The 24,734-nt window shown below is 40.3% G+C and overlaps 1 protein-coding gene across 3 annotated transcripts in view; it reads left to right on the top strand.

The window, feature by feature from the left end:
- The window catches only part of SPPL3 (signal peptide peptidase like 3), a 56,299-nt gene that overhangs the window by 22,075 nt on the left and 9,490 nt on the right, over positions 1-24,734 (top strand). For 2 of the 3 annotated variants that reach the window (XM_058851984.1, XM_058851986.1), the window contains exons 2-6: positions 10,889-10,966; positions 16,560-16,654; positions 19,395-19,514; positions 22,654-22,732; positions 23,444-23,556. In XM_058851984.1, the coding sequence (XP_058707967.1) occupies positions 10,889-10,966; positions 16,560-16,654; positions 19,395-19,514; positions 22,654-22,732; positions 23,444-23,556 (485 nt within the window). The remainder of the gene's footprint in view (positions 1-10,888; positions 10,967-16,559; positions 16,655-19,394; positions 19,515-22,653; positions 22,733-23,443; positions 23,557-24,734) is intronic. The other variant, XM_058851985.1, reaches the window with a different exon arrangement.

The following is a 24,734-nucleotide window of genomic DNA, read 5'->3' as shown; positions in this document are numbered from 1 at the left end:
TCCTGCCCCAGCGGGTCTGTGCAGGCAGCACCCTCTGAGCCTGGCTGGCAGAGCTGGGCTGAGCTGGGCTGAGCTGAGCTGAGCTGGGCTGAGCTGGGCTGAGCTGAGCTGGGCTGAGCTGAGCTAGGCTGGGCTGGGCTGAGCTGAGCTGGGCTGAGCTGAGCTGGGCTGAGCTGAGCTGAGATGGGGCTGGCAGCAGCTGCTGGTCACTGACTTCTCCTGTGTCGCTTGGATGAGGCTCTGTCAAGGACTGGGGGATTCTTGTGTGGGAGAGGCTGGAACTCTCGTTCTTCAAGGGAAATGTGTTTTACTGTAAACTGGAAGTAGGGACCTTCCTTCTGTTTTATGTCACTATAGTTATTCTAATGAAGTTCTCTGTTAAGTATAAAAGGACTTACAGAGATCAAAACATAGATGGGGGCCTAGGGTGAAGATTCTGGGGAAGTTTCTACTTTTTTGCTGTAATTAGAATAGGTGCCATAAAATGAAACCAAGCACAGCAGCCTTCTGCATAATGCAGAGCTGTATCACCAAGTGACTGAAAACTCCAGGTTTGGAGATTTTTTAGGATTTATATCCCATATATGACTGGGATATAAATTGATACCTTTATAACCCAAAGAGGTCTTAGCCATCAAAATTGCAGAAAACTTTCCTGTGCCAAGGATAACCGACATTTCCATATGGCCCTTTCTGAAACACGATGTTATTTGGATCATGATGAGGCTGTCTAGCATAAATCTGTAGATAGCTTGCACAGTGGTACTTTGTAGACTTAAATTACAGTAACCAACCCTTGATTTGCCTCTTTCCCTGATGTAAAAAGGGCTATTTTTTGAAATTCATAAGTTGAAAGTGGTAATTTAGATAGAAGAGCTGTTTCAGCAAATCTTTGGGGTAGGCTAAATATTGGACTGACCTTTGTGGAGTTCACTGGTCTGTTGGAATCTGAAAATTTACATAAATATACTTGTGGCTCTGGCAAGAGAGGATTATGTGTAACAGATCTTGATTTGACCTCCTCTCTTCTCCTTCCTTCCAGTCCTCCTCTCGATTATTTGTGGGAGGTGGAAAGAGTTTTCTAGATGAGGAAAGTCTCCCTGTGTGGTCAGTTCTTTCTTGTGGCTAAGCTTCAACTCTCTTGCTTTGTCAGATGTCTCATTTTTATGTGCATTGCCATAGTTGCATATTTATATCTTGTTCTGTTATTTGCTGATTTTAATTCTTCCACAAAAACATTGTATTCATACTTTTGTTTGGCAATTTTTGTGGTACTACAGCAAAATTTGAATCTATCCTCTGCAGTAAACTGAAGTCTTTTGTAAAGCAAAAAACTGTGAGGACAGTTAAAGACAATACAGTTTCTTTAATTAGTTCAGCAAATGGGTTTTATATTTTTTTCTCATCCTCAAACATCTTTTAAACAAACTGATAGTTTGGCTCTTGCAAATGCAGTATGGTGACTTCTTGCACCTCATTGAATACCCCGTTTGTTGGTGGTGCTGGGGTTTATTGTTAGTGAATGGCCAGTGCCTCGAGGTGTTGTAGTGTAGTGGGGCTGTGCTGCTGGAGCAAAGGTGAGTGCAGTTTAATAGTGAAAAACAAATCTGAAAAGACTGAAATAGCACAAATGTTATAAAGTGTTATCATGGATTGCAGCAACTACAGTACTTGTTTTGAAAATTAATTAAAGCAGTGCTTACTCCCACATGGAAGGTTGGTTACAGGAAGGATTACATGTGTGTGTATTACCATGTGCTTAGTGAGATCCTACTGTAAGCTGTTCCCAAAAGGATTTTAGTCCCACCTTATCCATGGCCACATCTTGACTCCTTTCCTCTTTGCCTCACAACCTGCAGATTGTGCAGCTGCTGGCCTGGATGAAAACTGCATTCACAAAAATGGGACTGTGATGATTTTTACAGTTCTTTCTTCTTCTCCTGTCCGTGAATAAGTTTTAGTATCAAAACCCAAGCTAACTGAAGTGGCAAGTATTTGAAAAAAGCAAGTTTTTTTGGCAAAACTCTTAATGCCACTGAAGTCAGAAGTGAGCAAACTGAAGTGGGTATAATTTGCAGTGGAGCCTGTTAGACTTTTCTTGCTTCAAGCTTTCGATTTTCAAACCAACACAGGCAATCCTATCTTAGGCTGGAGTCCTTCAGATTTAATTGTCAAGAAGAGGTGAAAGTAACAGTAGTATTAGGAAATAGAGCTGGGGCTGAGTCTTGGCTCAGCAGTTTGCTGGGGCTGGTCTGTAGTAGGAAGCCAAAGTTCTAGAAGAAGTTGCTTGATATGATGCAGCTCAATTAAACATGACACAATTAAAATACAAAATCAAGTAAAACATTTGCTCCTAACAAGCTCTGTATCTTGATATCAAATGTGTTTTTCCACATTTCTTGTTCAGTTTAACTCACTGAAATGATACTCCTTCTTCAGTGGAAGTCCTCTATTGCAGACATCATTGTATAGATGTTCTTTTCACATTTTCAAAAAAATCTGCTGATTCAGTTTCAAAATCTTGCTCCTGGAGAGGATTTCTTGGCTGGTGGGCACATGTAGGGCAGCAAAAGCATGCCCTGCTTTTCATGACTCCTTGTTTTTCCTTATTTTGAGAAAGAAATAAAGGAAGGAAGGTTCCCAGATATTTTTTCATTTGTCAGGTTTAGAGCAAAACTTTCAACCAATCAAAATCAACCAACCAACCCTCCTCCATAACATAAGGAATGTCAAAAAAGTATTTTGAGTGTGTGTGTTTGCCTAAGAGGTAAAAATTATATATCCAGACTCCCATTCCAGTGTGAAATAAAAAAGGCAGTGTTTTCTGTGACAACAACAGACAAAGACAATCAATATGGTTTTTGGATATTTATTTTGTTTCAGGTTACTTCATACTCAGATGTGTGTGTCCAGTAGAACTTATTTGAAGCTGTACTGGTTAATTTTTCTCCATTAACCGCTGATTGCAAATTTTGCTCCCAAATATCCTGTTTACTGTAGTTCCACTGGAGCTCTGGGGACATCAGGAGCTGAAAATACTTTTGAGGTACTTGGGCACTATCCTGTGTATTCCTACCCTGGAATAATGCTCCTTTGAACGAGTAAAGTATTGTTATGCCTCCATGCAGGGACTGGAAGTTGTTCTCCCATTCCTGCGAGGAAACGAGTGCTCCTCGCAAGCTGAATGTGAAATCTGGAAATCTTCCAGAAGCTCTAATTCCTAAGCACTGTGAAACATGTAATTCTTTGTTCTGTTGGCAAACAGTCGGGTGAACCAGAGGAGTAGCTTGCAGAATGTTTTTAACAGAAAATATTTTTTTTTCAAGACTGTGTCTCCCAAAGCTTTACTGGATTCTTCAGTTTCCTCTCAAAGTGAGCTCAGAGGAGTGTTTGCTCTTAGCAATTTAGTTGGGAGCTTAGAATCTGGTTTTGCAGAGATAATTTAGGAAAACAGCTTTCTGGAAAGGATAGAGGTAATTGGGATTTTAAATTGTATGGGTAGAAAAAAATAATAATATATATATATGCATGGTATTTAATAGTGTGAAAATATTGTTCTGGGACCTCTGCCTGGTAAACAGCAGAGTTGTTGTCTGGTTACAGTTTGAAATGCCTGCCTGAGCCCTAGAGTCCGTGTATGAAAGTCTGGTTTTAGTGGGACATTTCATATTACTCCTTTCTCTTTTTACTTCTTTTGTTTTGTTTCACTTTAGACTTGTTTTAAGTTTATTTTCTGACATAACCCATGTTTCCATGAATTACTCATACTTAGCATTCCTTATCTGCTCATGACAATGAGATGAAATTGTAAACTTACTTTAGAAAACAAGCTATTCCTTTAACGTAAGCGAGGCCATAGCAATTTGCTTGCTTTTCCTATGAATCACACTAAAGAATGGAATAGTGTTGAGATATGTTTACAGCTGTGGGTGCAATGACTTCACACTTAAAATTATACCTTTAACTGTTACACTCAGATTTAACTTGGGTTTGGCAGCAAGCCTAATGGAGGCTCTTAAATATGTATATATCTTACACATGTAAGGCAGCTGAAAGAGGCTTTTTAGTCATGCCCTTGACCTGGAATCCAGTAGAGGAAAAAAGTAGTATTGGTTTTACCTATGGAGTGAGTCCACCCCCCAGCCAAAATGAGTATTTGTGCAATTAACTGTAATTGATCTTCACGTCCATGGCAGTGCTCTCCTTTCATGTGCCCCAGGACTGTGCTCTGGAGTCCTTGAGTTTAATTTGTGTTCTTAATAAATAACTCTACAGTGGCAGCTCACAAATGCCAGGTACTGGAGCATCAGAAGTGAATTGCTCTTAGCAATAAATTGCCCTAATCACTGAGTTACCACACATTCTTTTTAAGGAATAGTAGAATGTTTTAAATGTTTACAAAGCAGGTAGATTCAGGAAAATGTTTTCCTCATGAGCGGCACATTCTTGCATGATCCAAAAAGAGCCACAGGCATTGGGTCAGTGCAGCAGTGTGAAGGTGAATGTTGTTTTCTATGTGGAGTTAATAGTTCTAAAAACCTGGTGTGGGGCAGAGGAAGTGCAAAAATACTCTTCAACTTGCCTTGAGTTTACCAACTGCTATTTCTTGACTTTCTGTTTTTCTGTTGCTAAGACAATCACTGATGGAATAAACACACTAAAAAAGCTTTGAAATACACAAAACCCTTGGAGGGAAGAGAGTGGAAACTTTCTTCATCCTTGATTTTGACACTGAACACCAGATTTCCAGCAGAAGTTCATTGATTTGATTTGATTTCGTGGCTTTTTTGGTGTTCTATTGGGGTTTTTTTCTGTTTCCCTTTGGAAGAGTTCCAGTCAGCTGAGATGGGACCCTCACAGTGAATGTGTGCCCTCAGCAAGTTCTGAGAATGAATGCTGAGTGCAGAGCAGGGAGGGAGAGGGAGAGGAAGGTGCTCTATTGTCACTCTTCTGCTGCTGGTACCTACCTGTGAGGAATTTTCTTTTGAAGAGAATTGGGATGCATGTTTTGTTGGGCATGGCTTATTGTCACTTGTCTTACCTTGTGAGGAGACAGTGGACATTTGATTATAAGGGTGGTATTTGAAATGCAGGTGAAGAGTACCATATTGATTGGGTATAAATAGTCATGGTTTAACGTGGGCTGAAGAATATTTGAAGTTTTGTGTGGTCACTTCTCAAGCAGCCACATCTTTCAGAAACTGAAATATGTGAGTGGATTCATATATGGATCCATTTTACCCCAGATGTGGCCAGTATGAAAAGCTCTCTATGAGTTTTGAAAAGAACTTTAGTATAGAAGAAAAATTGTGGACTAAAATTGCAATCAGAAAGACTTACATTACATGTCAAGAAAGTTCCTTAATTTTACCAGTTATATTTTAAACAAATGATGGGGTAAACACCTGTCATGACTGTCTCTCCCCAAAGATCAGTGAATTAAATGATCTCCTTACATTCCCAGTGTGAATTTGCAATTCTGTGATGTCTCCAAATTGTAGATTTCGTCCCATTAAACACAGCAAAAGCTCTTCTATTTTAATCCATCTGTACTCAAGCCTATCTAGTATGCTCACCATCCTTTTGCAGTCTTGTTTTCCTTAGTCTTGTGAACTCTTGGATGTTTTGATCACTGATAAAGAAAAATATGTGATGAAATGCAATCTCTCTTCATGTGAGCTTTAGTGAACTTAGTTCATGTGCTGCACTTTCCAAGTCATTGTGATTTATTTGTTGCTCTGTTGTTTGCATTCTTGTGTAGGTACAGTGAATATGCAGAGAAGGTTTGTCTTGCTGCTGCTACAGCAGCTTTTGTATGAGAATGATGCATGGCCAAGGCCTTCAGCGGGCATTGCTATGGAAACTTCAGGGCACGGGCTTCTCATTCCCCCCTTGGCAGAATTCTTCACAATAATTGTCGGGAATGATATTTGCTACTGAAACATCGATGGGCTGAGTATTTATGATCATTAATTTAGTAGACATCTTGTGCAAACAAAAAGGGGTTTTTATTCCAAATACATAAAACTTCCCTGATATCTTGAGCAATAATTTTTGGGTACTTAAGCTAATGCTGCTACCGAAAAGTCTTTTCTCTTTAATTTTATGTCCAGAGATGGGCCAGATCAGCAGTCTGAATCACTTGAGAAACTTTCCCATTTGTTCTTTATTATTATTATCCAGGCAGGCAGGTTCCTCAGTCTGGTTATGTGTGGTTTTGCAGATGGTTATGCAGAGGTGAGATGAAGAAGAACAGGTGATTGGAGAAGGTGAGAAGTTGCTTTTGTCATGGCTGTGTTGGCTTGTGATTATTTCAGATTGCCCATGACAGGCTGTGTAGAGGGCAATGCTCTGCAATGTCATCTGGAGACACCTTCAGTTCCTAGTTTGGGTCTTCACTGAACAAAGTGAGTTCCAATTTCTTATTGAGAGCAAAAAGAATCACCAGACTTTGCCTAAGGGTTCCTTCTGCAGGTTTGGAAGGACTGTTACCCAGTCATATCTTGCGTGTCTTCTGGTGATAAGGAAGAACTGAAACACGAAAACCAGTGCTTATATTGACTGGGTGATTTTCTAGAGTGGAAATGCAAAAGAAAAAAACCCCAAAAGGTGCATAATAGGAAAACAGTAGGCAGATGGCAGAGACCTTGTAGGGTGAATGTCCACAAAGATAGGTATTATCTTCATTAGGTGTATAGACCTTGGACCTGGAGAGACAGGGGAAAGGAGCTTGACCTGCAGCTGCTGATTCAGAGAAAAGAGCTTGCAAGCATCTCCAGTGTAGTGCCATTACTGTTGTTGTGGCAGCTCTCATTAGCTGGTTACCATCTTCCCTAGCTGGGGATGAAGTGGGTCTCTGTTCCCTTGGGAATACAGAAGTTATTCATTTTTTCCCAGAAGAGGGGAGAGTGCTGCTTGGAACGCCAGCTCAGAGTGGTGTGGTGTATTCTGCATGGTTACTGTTGGGAGTGTGGTGTGTCACAGCGGCTGGGCATCCCTGGAATTGTTCTCTAGGTGAAGGTCTATGGAGCAGTGTGTGCCAGGCTGGAGAGCTCGCTGCTGGGATTGTTGTAGGGACAATGCTCTCACTGTGAGGCTGTGGGGCGGACACACAGAATATGTTATGGAACAGTGCTCGCTGTGTCTCTGGCTTGGCATGCCTTAGCAGGCTCTGTGTTGTGAGCACTTGCCCATGGAGCTGCCAGAAATAGATGCCTAATGGCAGAGAATTTATGAAAATTGATCTCAGCCATGTAAAGATGCTGGGGCAGAGTGAGATCTCAGGTTGAAGAGGAAGTGATGGGGAAGTCACCTCTCAGGAGCTGACTGAGAAACTGGTCTTAAGGCACCAATGTGCTTGGTTTTATTAAGTACTAAGGTGTAATAATTAGTTACTTGTTACTTATCTAAGTAAGAATCTGATAGCTTTATTAATAATAATTCTTCAACCAGCTTCCTTACATGGATGTTGAGTTTCAGGTGTGGTAGAGCAAGAATCCTGAAAAATGTACTTCCTTGGGAAAACCAATGTTGTCTTTGTATTTTGAGCAGCGTCCTGCACATATGCTAGAGTTTGGAAATGAGTTGGGAGTTGTTCTTGTAACACACAGGTGAACTGCACTGAAGTCAATCTTCAAAGCAGCCTTTAGCATGGCCTTATCCAGTATTAGTTTTCAGATTGAGGTTGAAGAATATTTTCTTTGTAGATTGTTGTGTTCTAAGTACCGAGAATTGCATCTAAAATCAGTATTTAAGTCAAAGTACAACTGTGCACAAGCTTGTTTCAGGTATTTTCTGTGCTTAAGTTTCCATGACTTGTTCCAAGATTGAACGGTTTTACAGAAATACCATGTTAGAAGGAAGCTGGTTTCATTTTTATATGTTCAGTGGAAGGCTGGTTAAATGTGACTGCAGTTTCTGAAAACTGTCATTGGTGTGGATTCTGGTTTTGGCTGATGCCATTTGAGAAGAACCTGGTACTGATGCTGTTTGGCTGTGAGAGTATATATGAACTTGCATACTTGAAATATGCCTATAGGAGAACCCCATTATGTACATGTGGAATCTGTTGGACTTGTAGAAGGTTATTTAAATCTCAGTTAAAATTACAAATTGGTTTGCAAGACTGTCATTTTGAATAATATTAAAAACTTGGCAGTAATCTTACTTTTTGATTCTTTCATGTGACAGTCATTTGCTTATTACCTCTAACCTAGATTAATGTGTTAGGAAGTATTTATTTGGGATCAAGGATATTTAGTCTCTTAAACAACTGTGCATCCAGTCAGTGGTTAGGGTTTTAGGAAGCAGTTCTGGTTTCAGGTCTTGTGCAATATCTTAAATAATGTAGGGAAATTTAATGTTTAAAATATGTGAGGTTTTATTACAATGAGATTCACTTTGGCATTGTAAAATTATTCTTCAAGTTTGCTTGTGGGTTACTTGTGGTGGAAACTTTGGATGGAATCTGGACATGCCCGAGCTGCTCTCTTGGTTCAGCCTGTCACACTCAGTGTGTTTTGCCTTGTTCTTTTTCCAGCTGCCTCAGGAAGAAGGAAAGTGTGACTGTATCTCCCTGGCCCTGTTTGCTGGAATATTAGTGAATATTAAATGCCCCAGACCATTATCTTGGTAGCAACACTGATCTTCTGGGTTGTTACAAGATCTCTATGGGGAGTGGTCAGGAAATATCACTGGTCTGTAACGAGTTTCTAATTATTCTGTTGCACTTTCCTTGTTCAGGATGGAAGGGCTGTGATTCTCATTTCTGCCTTGCACAGAATCAGCAGGTTGCTGTCCTGAGCACCACTGCAGCCTGTCAGCCAGGCTGGGATGTGTTAGATCATTGTTTAACATGGGTTTGCATTTCTTCAGGTTCTTTCATCAAACCAGAGTTTTCCATCAACCAGGTTCATCAAACCAAACTCTCAGTTTTAATACAAAACTTATGAATTATGCACAGGGCTGATCCATGTATCATCTCTATTTTATCTGTTTTATGAATCTTTTTAACATTTTCAGTGTTGTTTTGATTAATGTTTAAAATTATGATGAAATGGCATTTTAATTATCATAGCCTCCAGCGTTGTCACTGAATGAAGAATTATACAGAAAACATTGTTCATCTCAAAAGTATTTGCTGACTTGTGAAGATAAAATTTTATGAACATAAGTTAATAAAACTCAGTGCATAACCCTGGCCATGTTTAATCCATTCTAAAATACCGTTCATTTTGTTTTTCTCATAGCTGTGGAGTTTCTGAGTATTCTTTTAATAGACGTGTTCCACTGTTTATTCTCAAATCCAAACAATACAAAGCTTTCCCTTTGCACAAGGCTGGATGAGGGAATGCTTCCCTCTGAAATCAGAGTTAGAAACAAGACATAAATGCAGTGTGATTGTCCTCAGGCTGCTTCCTTTGGTGTGAGTTTAGCTTTAACCATGGCATGAAAATAATGTGCAGTGAACTATATTGTGTATAACCTGAACATTTATATGGGCACTGGTTGTAAGTGCTGAGTTATTATATTGTATGAGTTTGCAATTCACTATATTGATCTTCATGGATGCTTTTTAGGCCTCTGTTCCACAGCCTGGTAACTAAAGGTCATACATACAAAGAAAATTTGATACTTAAAAGCTTAAGATTGTCTTTATGTGTTGGCCAACATTATGAGCAACTAAGATGAGTGTTTTTCACTTTTAGTGTGGAGATATGTGGAAGTTATTCATGGTAATTACCCAGAGTAGTTTCTAATTTCTTAAAAGCTTATTGCAACAAGTATATAATTTCATCTAAAAGAGGCAGTCTGTCAGTGATGTTTAAAGCTGAATTTCTGTAGTAGAAGATTCACATTTGTGTTTATATATTAAAAGAAAGTATTTTAAATTGTGTGTCTGGTGGTTTGGTAATTATCTCTAAATTGCTTTTGAATTGGGAATGGGATGAGTGTTTCTTAAACTCTCTTGTATCTTCAGTTTTTATTTGCTTAGTGATACTTAATTTGGAACAATCATGTAATTCAATTATCTTTGTTCCATATCCATAGCCTTGCTGAAATTAGGCATTTTGGTTGGTTTCAGAAATATTCAGTTAGGTCTTTTGTAGGATAAGACTAATGCAATTAACATTGAGTATTATTCTTGTTCTTTTCCATTACTTTAGCACAAGTTATGGAAAACCTGTTGGGAGTTGTGGAGTGACTCCCAGAGCCTCTCCTTGCCTGCTGTGTCCCCTCCAGCACGGTGGCCTGTGCTGTGTTAATGTTCATATTTCCATGCTTTAGACACAGAGTGTTACCTTAGGAAATCAATCAGATAAAGCTGGGTTTAAGCTTCCTGCCGAAATATCCATCAGTAATCCTGCATTGCCTGATCTGCAAGATGGAATAAGGAAGTGATTGTGTGGGGTTTAATAAATGCATGTTGCTGCTTGTTGTGAGGTTTGGGTTTTGGTTTTTGGGGGTTTCCTCCCCAGCTAAATGAGCCTTGACTGCCATATCTCCACTTTGAAGATGTAAGAAGTGCTGTGGAAAACAGGTTACTGATTTTACGTGCAGAGTTTTGCAGTAGCTGCAATTGAAGTAATTTTAATGAGTTTAAGGGAAAAAAAGCCCTGAATCTGGTGAGTTCAGAATAAATTACCACAAGGCTTTTGAATTGTCCTTTGGTGGTTGTACAGGTTTTTCATGCTGCAGCCTTGAATATAATAAGTTAATTCACAAGCTACAGGTTTTGTGTTCTAGATGAGACAAGAACTTCAGAGGCAGCTGCCGTGATTTGTCATCCAGTTCTCTTTCTGTTAAAATATGAAAAAGAATTAGCAAACAGCACTGGAGAAATGGACATTTCACAATAACAAACCTGCCTTCTTTTTCATAATTCCAGGGCATATTCCCTTGTGGATTCCAGTCAAGTGTCTACCTTCCTGATTTCTATTCTCCTCATAGTCTACGGCAGTTTCAGGTAAGATTTTTTTTTTTTAAGGTTCTGTAAAGTTTTTATTTTTCAAGTAAAAATATTGCAAGTGACTGAATACAGTTTATGGCTTTTTGTTTCATTGTACCTTTGTCAGACACAGCCAATGTAAAAAAATTATTTGCTTCTGAGAAGGAAATGGAAAAGGAAGAAATAATAGTGAGCTGGCATTTCTGAAAGATGACGTTGTTTGTCATGTTACAAGTACATATTACTTAAAAGTCGGTCCTTGAGGACAGCTCAGTAAAATCCTATTTTAGAGAGTAGAAAAGGATTGTTGAGACAGATAGAAGGTAATGTTCTCAACAGCAGAATTTTCTATACATTAGCCAGTGGTGGTAGATTGAGAATGCTCTCCTGTGATTTCACACCTGTCCTGTAGAACGGCGATCCCCGGGTCCCACTGCTGTTTGCTCGAGTGGCAGTAACAGCTTCCGAGAGAAGTGGGAAACACTGTCAGTGTTGGATTCCAGCAAAGCATCTGAGAACTGCTGCAGGATGAGTTTAAGTCTTCAAAAATAAAATTTTCCTCATTTTAGGAGACTTGAGTGTAGTTTAGAGTAAACACAGTTATCCTTTTTGACTTGCATGCTGTATTATACAGTTTGTTTTACTGTAGTGGCACCTAAGGAATGAGGCTCATACTGACATATTAAAACAATATAATCACAATATGGAAGTATTATTTTTTTATACTCAAATACAGCACATTTTTCTTTCTGCTTCTTGAAGAACATTGCTTCATTTCACAGCTCTGATAAAAAGGCCTTATACTCACTGCAAAGTCTCAGAACTGCTATGAGTATTCCTGAAATAGATGATGGCTGTGCTCATCCATATGATGTAAGCTGCAGCTGTTTTAGGTTAAGAGGTTTTATATCACTACTGTAAGTTAATAAAGTCATATAATGAAAGAGCCAATTTTTTACAAGAGCTGTCTGTTGTTGTTAGCGAGCATTAGGTAACAGCACTGCTGGTGAAATTAAAATAGAAGACTTTAGGAAAACAAAATCTAGAGGTGATCAGAATAAAAAAGTAATCAAAGGTTGTATTTGTTTAGTTTTTCCTTGAAGTTTTGAGTCAGATTAGCATGCAGTTCAGGGACTAATTAAATTTTTAACTATTTGAATTTATGCAGTTGTTTAAAAAGGACCTATGCATCTGGCTGCAAGAAGCCATAGCATTTATTAAAATTCAATTATGAAAACCTACTGCAATATAAAACAGCAGGACTGTGTGAACTTAAATTGCTTGTCTTTGTTGGAGCTCCTTGTCCTTCAAAATTTTCCCTGCTGTTTGCCATGCTATTCCTATTGGTACCTACGCATGCTCTTAGCATTTTATCCTATAGTTCACATTTAAAACTACTCACCTAGTGAGGACTGTGAACTCCAGAGCAATCTGACTCACTGGATGGAGTAGTGGGAGGGTGATGGATACAAATCCATGGAGGAAATGTCCTGTTGTAGTATTTTGCCTTTGCCTGTATCCTGGGTCTGTAACCCACCATGGGAGACCAAAGAGGGGTCCCGGAGTTTTAAAATTACTTTCCTAATTAATTTCCTATATGTGGTTTCTTCAGCAGATTTCTGAGCTGAAGCCCACAGTTGTGTTGGGGACTCGGACAGACTGATTCTCTTTGATCAGTGAACGAGGTCAAAAGCAGTTTTTTATGGAAAATTGTGCAGTGGTGTTAAGAAAGGGGTGTGAAATACAATTAAGCTATTTAAGAAATTGAAGTGTGGTAGTAAGTTACAAAATTATATTCATCTGGAAATTCTTAAAGTAGTAAAATGAAAACTTCTGGCAAAGCAGATGAATTTTCTTAGAAGACTGATGTGCTGGAAAGGTAAAAGTTACAGCTTAGGGTGCTCATTCCCATCTGTCAGCAGTGGCGTGTTCATCTGGATTTGAGTGCTCGTCTCCTGCAGAGCTGTTGTAAGACAAGAAAAAAATAGCACTCCTTATTTAACCTTTGTGTTGCAGAAGATGGCTTTGGTTTCTGATTTTCAACTGAAAAGAAGCAGGTAGAGTTATTGTAGTATTAATGGCAAGTGGCTGAAGCAGAAGTGCAGTAATAGGATCAGAAAGAATTGGGTGGGTGAGTTATTAGGATAAAATCTACGTGTGTGGTGGATCTAATCTAAGGCAGGCAGCATCAGGGAACAAAGGAAAGTCTTGGTCCACTGTCCTTATTAATAAAAGTAGCATTTGTCCAAAACAAATGAAAAAATCCCAACCCCCCAGCATACTCAGAAGAATGTCTAATAAATGGTGAATAAAGCCCAGAACCAGAACAAAGTGCAGTGATAGAGTTGAGTTCCCCTTCTGTGACTGTGCATGAACGAGCATTTCCTGCCTGCATTTGTGCCGGGTCAGGAGTTTTAGCTTCCAGCCCTTCTGAACGTTTCTCATGTACATTCTGACTGCTCTCAGTCTTGGAACTTGACATGCTTTTATTATTGGCTGCCAAAGGGGCAAGTCTAATCCTTTAAACCATTAGGAGCTGTAAACAGGAGCATGCAAGTAGATGTGTTAGTTGTGGATTTTTAAAGACATGAGCTCAGCTTGAAACAGGCTGTCTCCAAGGGCAAGACAGCCACCTATTCTTGTCCAAATGCTTCTCTGTGACTTAAATGTTTGGGTTACTTTGCAGGTAACAGCTAAATCTGTTTCTATCCTATCACATCCCCAGACATGGGCTCTCAGCTTATGTAAAGCCAGATTTAACCTAGAATCTACCTGTTCAAATACCTGCTTTTGAGCCAAACCAAGTGTGGGATGACCCTGGGGCCTTTTGTCTCCAGGCTTTGGGTATCCACAGTGTGGGTGTGAGTAGAAAGTAGCTCATGTGGTGAGCCCAGAGTGTCCTGTGAACATGGTGTGCTGAGGGTTGCCTTTCCAGCCTGGCATTCCCATGCTCCCAGAGCTCTCTGATGGGTGGCTGTCCTCACTGGTAGAGCAAGAGGCAACATCTCAATAAATTGCATCTGTCTATAGACAGATCCTTGTGTTCCTGTTGTCTCTGTTGTTTGATAGGAATATCTCCTGCAGGGTTTCCCAGAGGCATTTCTGCAGTGATCCACAGTTGAATCTGAGGTTTGCAGGCAGTGCCCTGCCAGCAGCTTACTCATTTTACTCATTCCTTTGGCCTCAGTGTAACCCTCGGAGGGGCTCCCTGTGGGAGGGTGACTCCTTGCTTTGAAACCCTGCGCTGGAAATGCAACCAGCTCTGAGGACCCACAGAAGAAACAATGGAGCAGTTCAGTGCCCCAGGGGAGATGCTGACTCAACATTCCCTTTGGGATCCCAGGAGAAATTTGAACAAAACAGAAAATGTTTCCCAGCTTGCCATATCTCTGTAGCCCAGTAGTTCTGAGTTTATCTTGTTTTACAGTAGGATTTTTAACTTTCTCGGAAGGTGTTTCAGTGATCGCTTCTCAATTTTTTTTAGTATGTTAGTAATAATTTGTGGCAGAGGGAAGAGCTAAATCATAAAACAGTTGGAGATTATTTAGAGGTTGGCTTGGAAGAGCAGCTGTGTTGTTAAGTGAAAGTAATTTCCTAATTTATGCTTACTTTGGAGGCAGGGATATTTATAGGTAATAATAATTGCTGACACTATGGCAATGAAAAGAGAGGGGCTGAGGTTGTTTATGAGCAGTAGATCTAATAGGTTTTATTTCCAGTTTTCTCTGCTGATAGCAATCCCTTAAGTTATGAGTTGCCTGATGCCACTGGGAGAATGATGGTGTGAGGTTCTTGCTAAACTGTGCTAATTCAGAGGGGAACAAAACACTGCACTGAGAAAAGAATTATCTTGTTTGCCTGAGTCTTGGACCAAGTCCTGGAGAGCTGTCAGCCTCCTCCCAGATTTTTATAGCTTGAGAGGAAAATTATAAAGCTACAATGCATAATGGGGAAAAAGGGAGTGTGAGTGAAGGATGGAGGCACTCCAAATAAAGGGCAGAGCAAAGAGATCTTTAGAACAAGCTAAGAACAACAGATTAATTTGTTAGAATTTTAGTGTTCCCCATTGCCTCTGTGTATTTTCCATAACTCTTTAGCTGATGATCCATGATCTGTGTAGAAGCATTGTGGGTCTGAGGTGGAAGCTTCCTCATGTTTTGTCTGAGACAAAAAAGCTGCTTTAATCTCATAACACTGTTGGGGAGCACTTGCTTAATAGAAGCAAAGAAAACAAACCAAAGTTCTGTGCTGGAAGAGCCTTTTTCTTGGCTTTGTTTTATGGAGTGAAGCTGCTCAGCCTCTCTGTCTTTAATACACCACGTGTGTCTTGATCCTATAGACCTGAATGTGCCTAATTCCAGGTGCTGGGACTGCAGCACAGACTTGCTCACCTGTGCATTGCAGGAGAGGATCAATGCACTGCAATAAAATATCTCTGACACCTCTAGAATCGTTTAGAAGACCGTGGTGTATTTATTACTGGTCTGATAAATGAATAGCATTTGTTTGCTTTATGTAACTCAGCTAAGCTAAACTTGAAAAGAAGTTTAATGCCTGTTGACCTGGAAGTATTTATTGAAATACTTGGATGCTGCTGTAGGCTTAAGACAGGAGCTGTACAGTGGGAGATGCACAGTGCTTCTGGTGGTTCTCTGTAGCTTGTTTGAATAAATCAATATGCAGCTAAATTGTGAATACCTTACATGCATCAGAATGAAAAACTGTCATGGTAAACTTGATTGCTGGTATTTTTGGTAAAAAGCACATCAAATTTAACAATAGAAATTATTGCTGGTCAAAACAGACCTTAAGTGAAATTCCCCTTTTTCAGAAAGTTATGTCAAATGTGTTAGAATGTAATTTGGAAGTTGTATCAATGTGAAGGACTGTGGCAAAAGGAGTCGAATCCTGTGCTAAATTGGAACTTTTAAAAAGTGTTTATATCAACATGAAAAGATGAATTAATAACAGCTGACCTGGGTACTCAGGGGAGTGTTGTCAGCTCCTATGGACTAATAGAAGTGTATCAATTTGTACTATTTATTCAGTTTCCTCTAGTCATCTGTTCTGTGCATGTAAAATGTATATCTGGTTATTTTCTAGGTTTTGCTGAAATTTTTTCAGTGAACTAAGAACTTACATTAAGCAGACACTTAAAAGCTAGTTAGGGTCATACATAACATTTTGAGGAAGGAAATATTATTGTCTTAAAAACGAAACCTGATAGTCAAATTTGAATGAAAGGGAACAAAAATGAGAACTTGGAAAGAGTTCAAATTCACAAGAGAATTGAAATATTCATTGTGCTTCCATTATGTTCTACACTTCCCAGAAATCAGGTAACAGCAAACAGCAGCACAGACATTTAACACTCCCCAGTGTAGACATTGTGATGACCGATGTCACTGTCAGAATCTGGGATGTGGGGCCTCATTTGGAACTAAGCACTTGAGTTATTTTAATTTCCCACTGTGTCTGGTGGTGTTTCTAATAACCAGCATTACAGGGCTTTTCAGGGGGAGTCTGCTGTGGCAGTGCCAATGAGACTGCAGCTGATGAGCCTAAACAGGAGTTTGGAACTCATCTGTCACATTTGCTTTGTTCCCTGCAGGTCTCTGAACATGGACTTTGAGAATCAAGACAAAGAGAAAGACAACAGCAGTGCCGCTGGGTCTTTTAATGGCAACAGCACCAATAACAGTAAGGGTCAGCTTTACTCCTTACCCTTTTTGCTCCACCTCAGTGCTGCACCTCCTGTTTCACCTGTGTGTGTGAGCTGCTGCATTGCAGATTCACCTGATCCCAGGCTGTGTCTGGGCACTCCCCACTCGCTGTGCCCTGACACTGCTGTCCCGGGTCACACCCATGGAAGCTGAATTTTAAACATCAACATAACATTTCCATGAGGCATAAAAATTGCACATGGCACAATTTGTCAGGTTTGACTGGAAATGGAAACAGCTTTACTTTTAATAAAGCCACCCCACAGTTAGGAGAAGGGATTTTAATTCCTTTTTGCCTGGAGCTCATTGCTGTGGTGTGTTGGCCAGTCTGTAAGCAGGGAGAGATTGGGGGTGCACTCACAAGTCCCTAAGGAGGACTCACCTTATCAGTAGAGAAACTGAAGCAGAGAGTTCACATGGCTCTGGGCAACAACAAATATGTGTCTGCACACTGTCTATTCAGAGTGGGATTAACATGTCAGCTCCTGCATGGTGACTGTCCCTTCTGCAATCTATAAATAGGTTCCAGGCAGCTTGGCCATCTGACATGCACAGCTTTGCAGGTAAAAATATGGAACCGATCAGTTAGAGTGGAACACGGTGTGCACAGGGGATTGCAGATTCATACTTGAGTTTAACTTAAGGCGATTGATAATCCCTTATTTTGAGAAAAGGCTCTAGAATGAAATAGTTTCCCAGAGTATAGAAGGCAGGAGTGAGAAGCCCTGTGCATGAAACCCTGAATGCTAAGCTTGTTTTGTTTAAAGCAAGAAGTGTAGCTTTAAAATGATAAATGAAGTAACATAAGTTGTATGTGTCTCTTGCTGGTTTTGTCTTTTCTAATGTAGACTCTTGCAATTTAAATAGTTGTCAGAGCACTGCTTCTGTTGGCAGCACAGAGCAGAGAGGTTGCTGTGCTTGGTGATACAGCAATGAGCATTTGAGGCTTTTGGCATCTGGGAAGGAAGGGAAGACAGTCTGGGGCTGGGGAATAAGCACATTAAGGGGATTAGCTGTCAAAATGATCAGAAATGAAATGAAGAACTCTGACATTTAATGCTGCAGGCACTAATTCCCAGATGCCAAGGTGGTGTGTAGTGTGTCATTTCTGGATTTTTGTTTTGTTTGGTTTTTCCCCTGGGAAGTTGAAGGGCATGTGAATAAATGTGCTTTCTCAGAGCAGGAGGGATCAGATCTAAGTCACAGATTAGAATTTTTGTGTCTTCACGCTGTCTTCACCGGACTATCTACATTGCACTTTACCTTAATGGACCAGACCTCAGCAATGCAGAAATCCCAAGTGACTGAGTTCTGCTTTTTATTTTTAAAATTTATTGTGCTACTTAAGTTTAAGAGTAATAGATCATGACATGAACTAATAAATTGCATGACCATGTGCAAGAGTCATGACTTCCATGCTTTTTGTTAAGCTTTTCTTTTATGAAAATGGTTGAATATTTATAACAAATACTAAGTCGTAGTTGAGTGTATTTCATGTGTGTTTGATATTTTTAAACATAATCAGATACATTGGTAACTGAGTTGTACAGGTAACCTATTATTGATATGACTTGCCACTCTTGAGAGAAAAAGTAAGACACATTTTCACACGGAAACACAATCTGTGTGTATATTTACTTGCCTGGATATGTCTCACAACCTTATCCTTCAAATCCTGGGATAGGTAAAACCCCCTTCATCGAGCAGTATTTAATTGCTTTGGGGTAACACAGTTGATGTCAAGCTGGTTTTACATCTTTTTTAGGTCTTAGTCTTGTATTATTTTCTGTTGGTCACTTACCAAGTGATTACTTCAGATGTTTCCTATTGTTACTTTAGTTTCCTATCCGTAGAAGTGTGTCTTGTATTTTTAACTGGGTTGCAGCATATGGCTTTTTTTTCCCCCCCAGAGATCAAATGTAGATATAGCTACAGAGAGTGATTAAGTCTTGGAATTTGTGGGGTTAGGTGGGCTTCTCAATTTTGCTGGTAATTCTGAAAAGTCAGAAATACAGTAAAAGTTGTCCTGTCCCATGGTTAACATCCCTGGTAGTCACACTACACGGGTGAGATGAGGGAAGTACTAAAGAATAAAATAACTCAGTATCTCTGCCCTGTTTAAAATTACTGCCAGCAATTAAATGTGAGCCTGAATTCATGTTGGTTTTTAGCAAAAAGGCAATTACAGTGCACTTCACTGACTTGGTGGTTTCATAAACAGGTAAATGTCTTGGGTATTTTTTGAAAACTGTCCTTTATTGTTTGGCTTGATATTATCTCATTATTGCAGCCTGTGATGAAATTTAAGAGCTTGGTGGCCTTCACCCAAGTGGAATTTGAAGCTGTGGCACTCCTTGCATGAGCTGGGTCAGCCTAACACTGCTCAGGCTCTTGTGTTCAGAGATTAAGTAAACCTCACATATGCTCTGTTCACATTTATGTGTCTCAGTGTAAAGTGATTCTAATCCCTAAATAATGCTCATTTTTGTACCTTGTCATTCGTTCTGTCTATGGCACGAGATCAAATTGAACTTTCAGCTCCTGGGTTCTGCAGAGCGTGGCTGTTGCAGTGCACACTCAGCTGGAGCGTTCCTGCACGGGCAGCTGTGCCTGGGCCAGCACTCTGAGAGGGGATGTGCTGCCAGAGCCCTGCCCTGTGCTGGCCAGGCCTGCTGGCCCTGTGTGGCACCAAACACGAGCTCAGTGTCCCCTCTCTCCTGCAGGTATTCAAACCATCGATTCCACCCAGGCCCTGTTCCTGCCCATCGGAGCGTCCGTGTCTCTCCTAGTTATGTTCTTCTTCTTCGACTCAGTTCAGGTTGTCTTTACAATATGCACAGCAGGTGACTAAGTTTTCTTCTCTTTGTAAGACTTGGAATAGAACAGAAAGTACTGATATAACTAAATATTGTTGGTAAGAATTGTAGTGCATGTCACGGTACATTAAGAAAAAGAGTCATTGGGTTTCACAGTTGTATTTTCATGTCTGTGTAGCTATAAATAAAGTGACAAGTATTATTTGAGAAGTATTTTCCACTTAGAGATGTGCTAAACATACTGAACTATAAATTGCCAGAGGTCTAAACATGCCCAGATGTGTTGTTTTGCATGAAGTGCACTTGTTTATAAATTAGTGCTCAGAATGTACATGGTATTTCATAATTCAAGTGCTCAAAATGTACATGGTATTTCATAATTCAAGTACTTCATGGGAAATAACTTTTGGGACCCTGTCCAGAGACTTCTTTCCTACTTTAATTTTGGTTTTGCTTTCATGCAGTTTTTCTATTTCTGGTCTCACTAGCATTTGAATATTAGTATTTTGCACTGCTTGAATTCAGAACAAAATTGAAACTTACCTGCAAATAAATTGCAGATCCTCCAGTCCTGTTTAGCGTTTATGTTTTGTCTTTTAAATAAATGCCAGTGCATCTCTTTTTGGAAATTTTTGGCCTATTGATCTTTTTGCAATTCTTCAAGAGACCAGCTGCTGTTGAGAGTAGCAAGATTCTTCCTACTGCTCCAGATACACAGCAGCTTCTAAAAATTGTACTCAGTCCACATACTGAGTCTGTGAAGATTTTTAAACTCCTAAAAACCTCTCATCCTCTCCTACTTCATTGCAGGCCTTGCCCTTATGGTTTAACTCCTGAGCTGTGACAGCCTCTTAAACAGGGCTGATGTAGATGGGTGAAATCTAAATCTCCAGTCTTGAGACTCCTGTCTAATGCTACATCCTGTAGAGGCCTATTGACTTCTGCTTTTGTAACTTTGACCTATGACACATATGTTATTTCCTATTAAAAAAATACTTCAGATAGATTCTACTGTATGCTAGATAACAGGGAAATAAATATATGCACACAAATATATAAGATATTGCAAGGAAAGATTTATGACAAAAGAGGAATTTTAATTTGTTTGGATTATTGGTCCATTTATTTTTTTAAATGACTTTGGGATTTGTAACTTTATTTGTAACACTTCTGTGTGTAACTAGAGGATCCTGTGTCCCTTGGGGCTTGTTGCAGGTCTCAGGGGACTGGGGGTCAGTGCTCTTGGGTATCTTTAGTCTTGAACCTGGTTTTATGGTATGGTTGTGCTTTTCCTTGGGCTTGCATCAGAGGCTGTCATCAAGCCCAGGACCTCTGAAATGCAAAGCTTCCTCAGAGATGATGGGACCCTGCTGGAGTTGTGAGCCTGGGGCTGTGGAACTTGGTCCCTCTGTCCCTTGAGGGGCACAGACCAAGCTCAGGTCATGCTATTTTACATCCTCTGTAGCTAGTAGGGGCTGATGTGGGGGACTGATAAATTACAGCTGATGTCTGGTTTCTTAAACCCCTCTCAAATCTTCCTCCCACAGAGATTTGCCTTTCAGGGAAGAGTCAGGAGCAAGCATAGGTGCAGCAAGCAGCCAAGGCCAGGACCCACTGCTCGGCGGAGGGCAGAGCCCCAGAGCTGGCATTGCCTGCAGACAGGAGTTAAGCCAGGGGGTTCCCGACTGAATCATCGGGATTGAGGCTTGGGACTGGAAACCTGAACAGTCAGGAGCAACGCTGGGAGCGGCTCCTCGCGGGCTCTCTGCATTGGAGTCATTGCAGTTTGACTCTGAGCGAGCCCAGCATGGGGACACCGGGGCTGCAGGGCTCCCCGTGGGGCAGAGCTGGACGGGAGGAAAGGGGAGGAGAGACTCTGGGGCAAAGAGGAGGCAGGGCAGGGAGCAGGGAGGGCAGGCAGGACTCGGGGTTTCTGGGCAGTGTTCTTTGCCAAGCACCTCCAAAGAGGTTCTTGGTTCGGTTTGTGCAAAGTTGCCACACTTTGTTCTTTCCCTACCGCTTCTGGTTTTCTTCCCCCCTCTGAAATATTGATAGAACTGTGGGTTTCTGTGGTGCTGTTCATATGCAGACACTTCTTAAATTTTCTTTTTAGATCATTTGAGTTGTCTTTGTTTTGTTTTGTTTTGTTTCAAATCTTCCTCCCACCAGGAGGAAAGATGTGGTTTCACCAAACAAATTTTTCTCCAGATGGCTTAGACTGTGTAGAGAATGGCTTAAGCTGTAAAAGAATGTTTAATTCTTTCCCATCATCTTCATTTGAGAAGAAGAATCCCTTTTAAAAATCAGCAACAAAAGTTTTTAAAGGAATAAGTAGAGGACAGCACAAAGATCAGAACTGCAGCATGCAAAAAGTTCCGAGTGACTTCCATTTTCATTGCAGTCTGTTCTTGCTGCACAGTTTTGGATGTGTGCTGCTGACATGTCTGTGTCTCCATGCCCTCCAGCCTTTTAAATAGTCCTTTAAAAAACTGGAAGGAAAAAATATTATAAATACCAGCAGTTACTAAACATTTTTACAAATGTGTGGGTGGGATAAGTATGCTGCTTGAAAAAGAAAATGTTTATGGAAATAGTCTCTTTGGATATTTATGTATTTTTATCATCTGTTTTCAAAAATCTAAGGCACTTTGTATTTTAAAAAAATGAGGTTGCCAGCTACTGGCTTTAAGTTATTTGAAGTTGTACTGTTTTACTAATGAACAGAGTTTTGAGTGAGATGGGGGAAAAATTACTGTCAGAGTTAAAAAGTGGAAAAAAAACCTTTATTATGCTTAGTTAGTCTGTGTCATATGTTGAAAAATGATAAGAAAATCTCACAACCAGTTTGTAGTAGATTTTTCTTTTTACTCAGAATATATGAGAACTGTTTTTCTTGCTGACACGATCATGAATAGATTTAAGACTTTTTTTTTAAGGTTTGGGGATGGGGCGTTGCATTCCTTTGAGAGCTTTCATTTTATTTCAGTCTGAAGGCTCACTGTTGTGCAGAAAACCCTCAGAGCTCTGAGCTGCTCATGCTGGAATAATACTGAGCATATGATAATAGGACATTGTTGCAAGAGCTTTTTCAAATTGGAGAAGCCTGTTTGTGTACTGTAGAAATTAAGTCTGAATGTCCTAATATTACCTTTTCTTCTTTTCATAGTCCTTGCAACAATAGCTTTTGCTTTCCTTCTGCTCCCGATGTGCCAGTACTTAACACGGCCTTGCTCACCTCAAAACAAGTAAGGACTTGAGCAATCCTTTGCTCCTCTTCTTGTGTGTTGTGTTTCTTTCTTTTAATGAGAATTAAAGCATTAACCTCAGGGCTGATGTTTGTGCATATTTTTTATGCCAACATCATGTTTCCACTTTGAAAGCAGGAAGCACAGTTTCTGCAAGTCACTCACACTTGCCAGCATGGGAAATGCAATACCATTACAGGGGACTGGATTTCCCAACAGTGATTTTTAATAAGTTTGGTTTGTTTTGGCTGAGATTTTAGAGTTTGGGATTTGGCATTGGATTTTAATGTTTGTTAACATTGACTCTGGATTTTAATGCTGGCTCTTTTGGAGACTGTAGTTAAACCAGTGGAAATTACAGTTGTTAATGTCATGTTTTGAAATTAATTTTATTTTTTAACCTTGTGATTGGAGTTCATGTTGCTAAAAGCACTGTCTTAGGTGGTGCTAGGAATGGTGGTGATTTCAAAAGAGGTGCCAAGATTTACAGGGTTTTTTCCATCTCTGCAGTTCATGCTTTAGACACAGTATTTGAATGCAAGGGAAGCTTTTACTTGTTGCTGTTTTGGTCCTATTTGTGGCAAAGGAACTTCCCTTCAGTTGTTCTTGGCATCTTTCATCAGCAGTTGAGCCTTGTTCCAACAGTGTCCATTTTCTGTTCTTTAAATGGAAACACAAAATCTTCCAGCTGATGTTTGTGTGTTGTTCTAGGATTTCCTTTGGCTGCTGTGGGCGTTTCACTGCTGCTGAGTTGCTCTCGTTTTCTCTGTCTGTGATGCTTGTCCTTATCTGGGTCCTAACTGGCCACTGGCTCCTAATGGATGGTGAGTATGTGAATTAAGGGGTTTTACTACTGGTTTGTGCCTGTTCTGACACGTCATTTGCCTGGTGATGATGGGTGAAATTTGCTAATATTAATGGCTTGGCTGCTGAGCTGTGTGACAGACTCCCTGAAGAGCCACTGCCAGGAACATGCCAGGGGAGTGCTTGGAACACCTGTTTTTCTGGTTTGTAAAAGCTTCCAGGGAAGTGCCAGAACACTCATGAAAGATATTCTGCACCTGTGTGGTGTAGGGTGAATGGCCAGATTGAGTTAAAGATGTATGGAGACAGTGGTTGTTTATGATTCATAGCTTGATCCTAAAAATCTGGTTAATTTTTGCTGGGCATCTTGTTGTCTATTGGTTCCGATGGTCAAATAATTTGTTGTGAGGCAGCTCACAGTAGCTGGTTCTCTTTGATCTCTGTGATGCTTACCTTGTGTGGTGAGATGGGCAAAACTGACAGTCAGCCAGGTGGCTTGAGGTGTGATTTACTGGTTTTTTTTCATGGTGATTGACCTGAATTCAAAGGAGCCTTTGTCCTGCCTTCCTGCCTTCCTTGTGCTAGCTCTGGCACTCAATCACATGGTAAACTGATGCAGCTCACTAGAATGGCAGCATACTTGGGTTTTGCCAGCCTATTTTTCTGCTGCTTCAGTGAGATGAATTGGATTATTGTGTAGTCAGGTATGTGCTAAATTTGGCAGAAGGTAAGTGGCAGCATGATGGGATCTGAGGGGATGGAGTTGATATAATAGCAAAGGCATGAAGGGGTAGCCAGGAGCAGGACCTCTGCTTCTCAGCAGTGGCAGGCAGCTAAATTGGCTTAGGACATGGTGTAATGGCACCCTGAGGTCGTGATTGCTTAAGGAAAAATTGCTGCAACAACATTACCTGCCCTTGAAATTGTTTGTTACAATAGAAAACATTCATCCCATTAGCTTCCAGCTCCTCCTAAATGAGGTAGCAGCAGCAGCAGCAGCAGGTCCTCAGCACTGAAACCTCTCATGGCACCATCCATCATTCTTTCCTTTGTAGATGGGCACTGTGCTTCATTCGTGGTTTGAACTCTTCAAAGTCACACCTGTTGTAAGGAAGGGAAATACCTTTTAAAATACCAGATGGTAAAAATGAAAAAATGCAGACAAAGTCTGTTTTGTGATAAGCAGAGTAGCCAACCA

Source organism: Poecile atricapillus, chromosome 16 (genome assembly GCF_030490865.1).
Source record: "Poecile atricapillus isolate bPoeAtr1 chromosome 16, bPoeAtr1.hap1, whole genome shotgun sequence".
Classification (NCBI taxonomy): Eukaryota; Metazoa; Chordata; class Aves; order Passeriformes; family Paridae; genus Poecile; species Poecile atricapillus.
The sequence above is the reverse complement of the archived record's forward strand: the minus strand, read 5'-3'. Positions and strand labels throughout refer to the sequence as shown.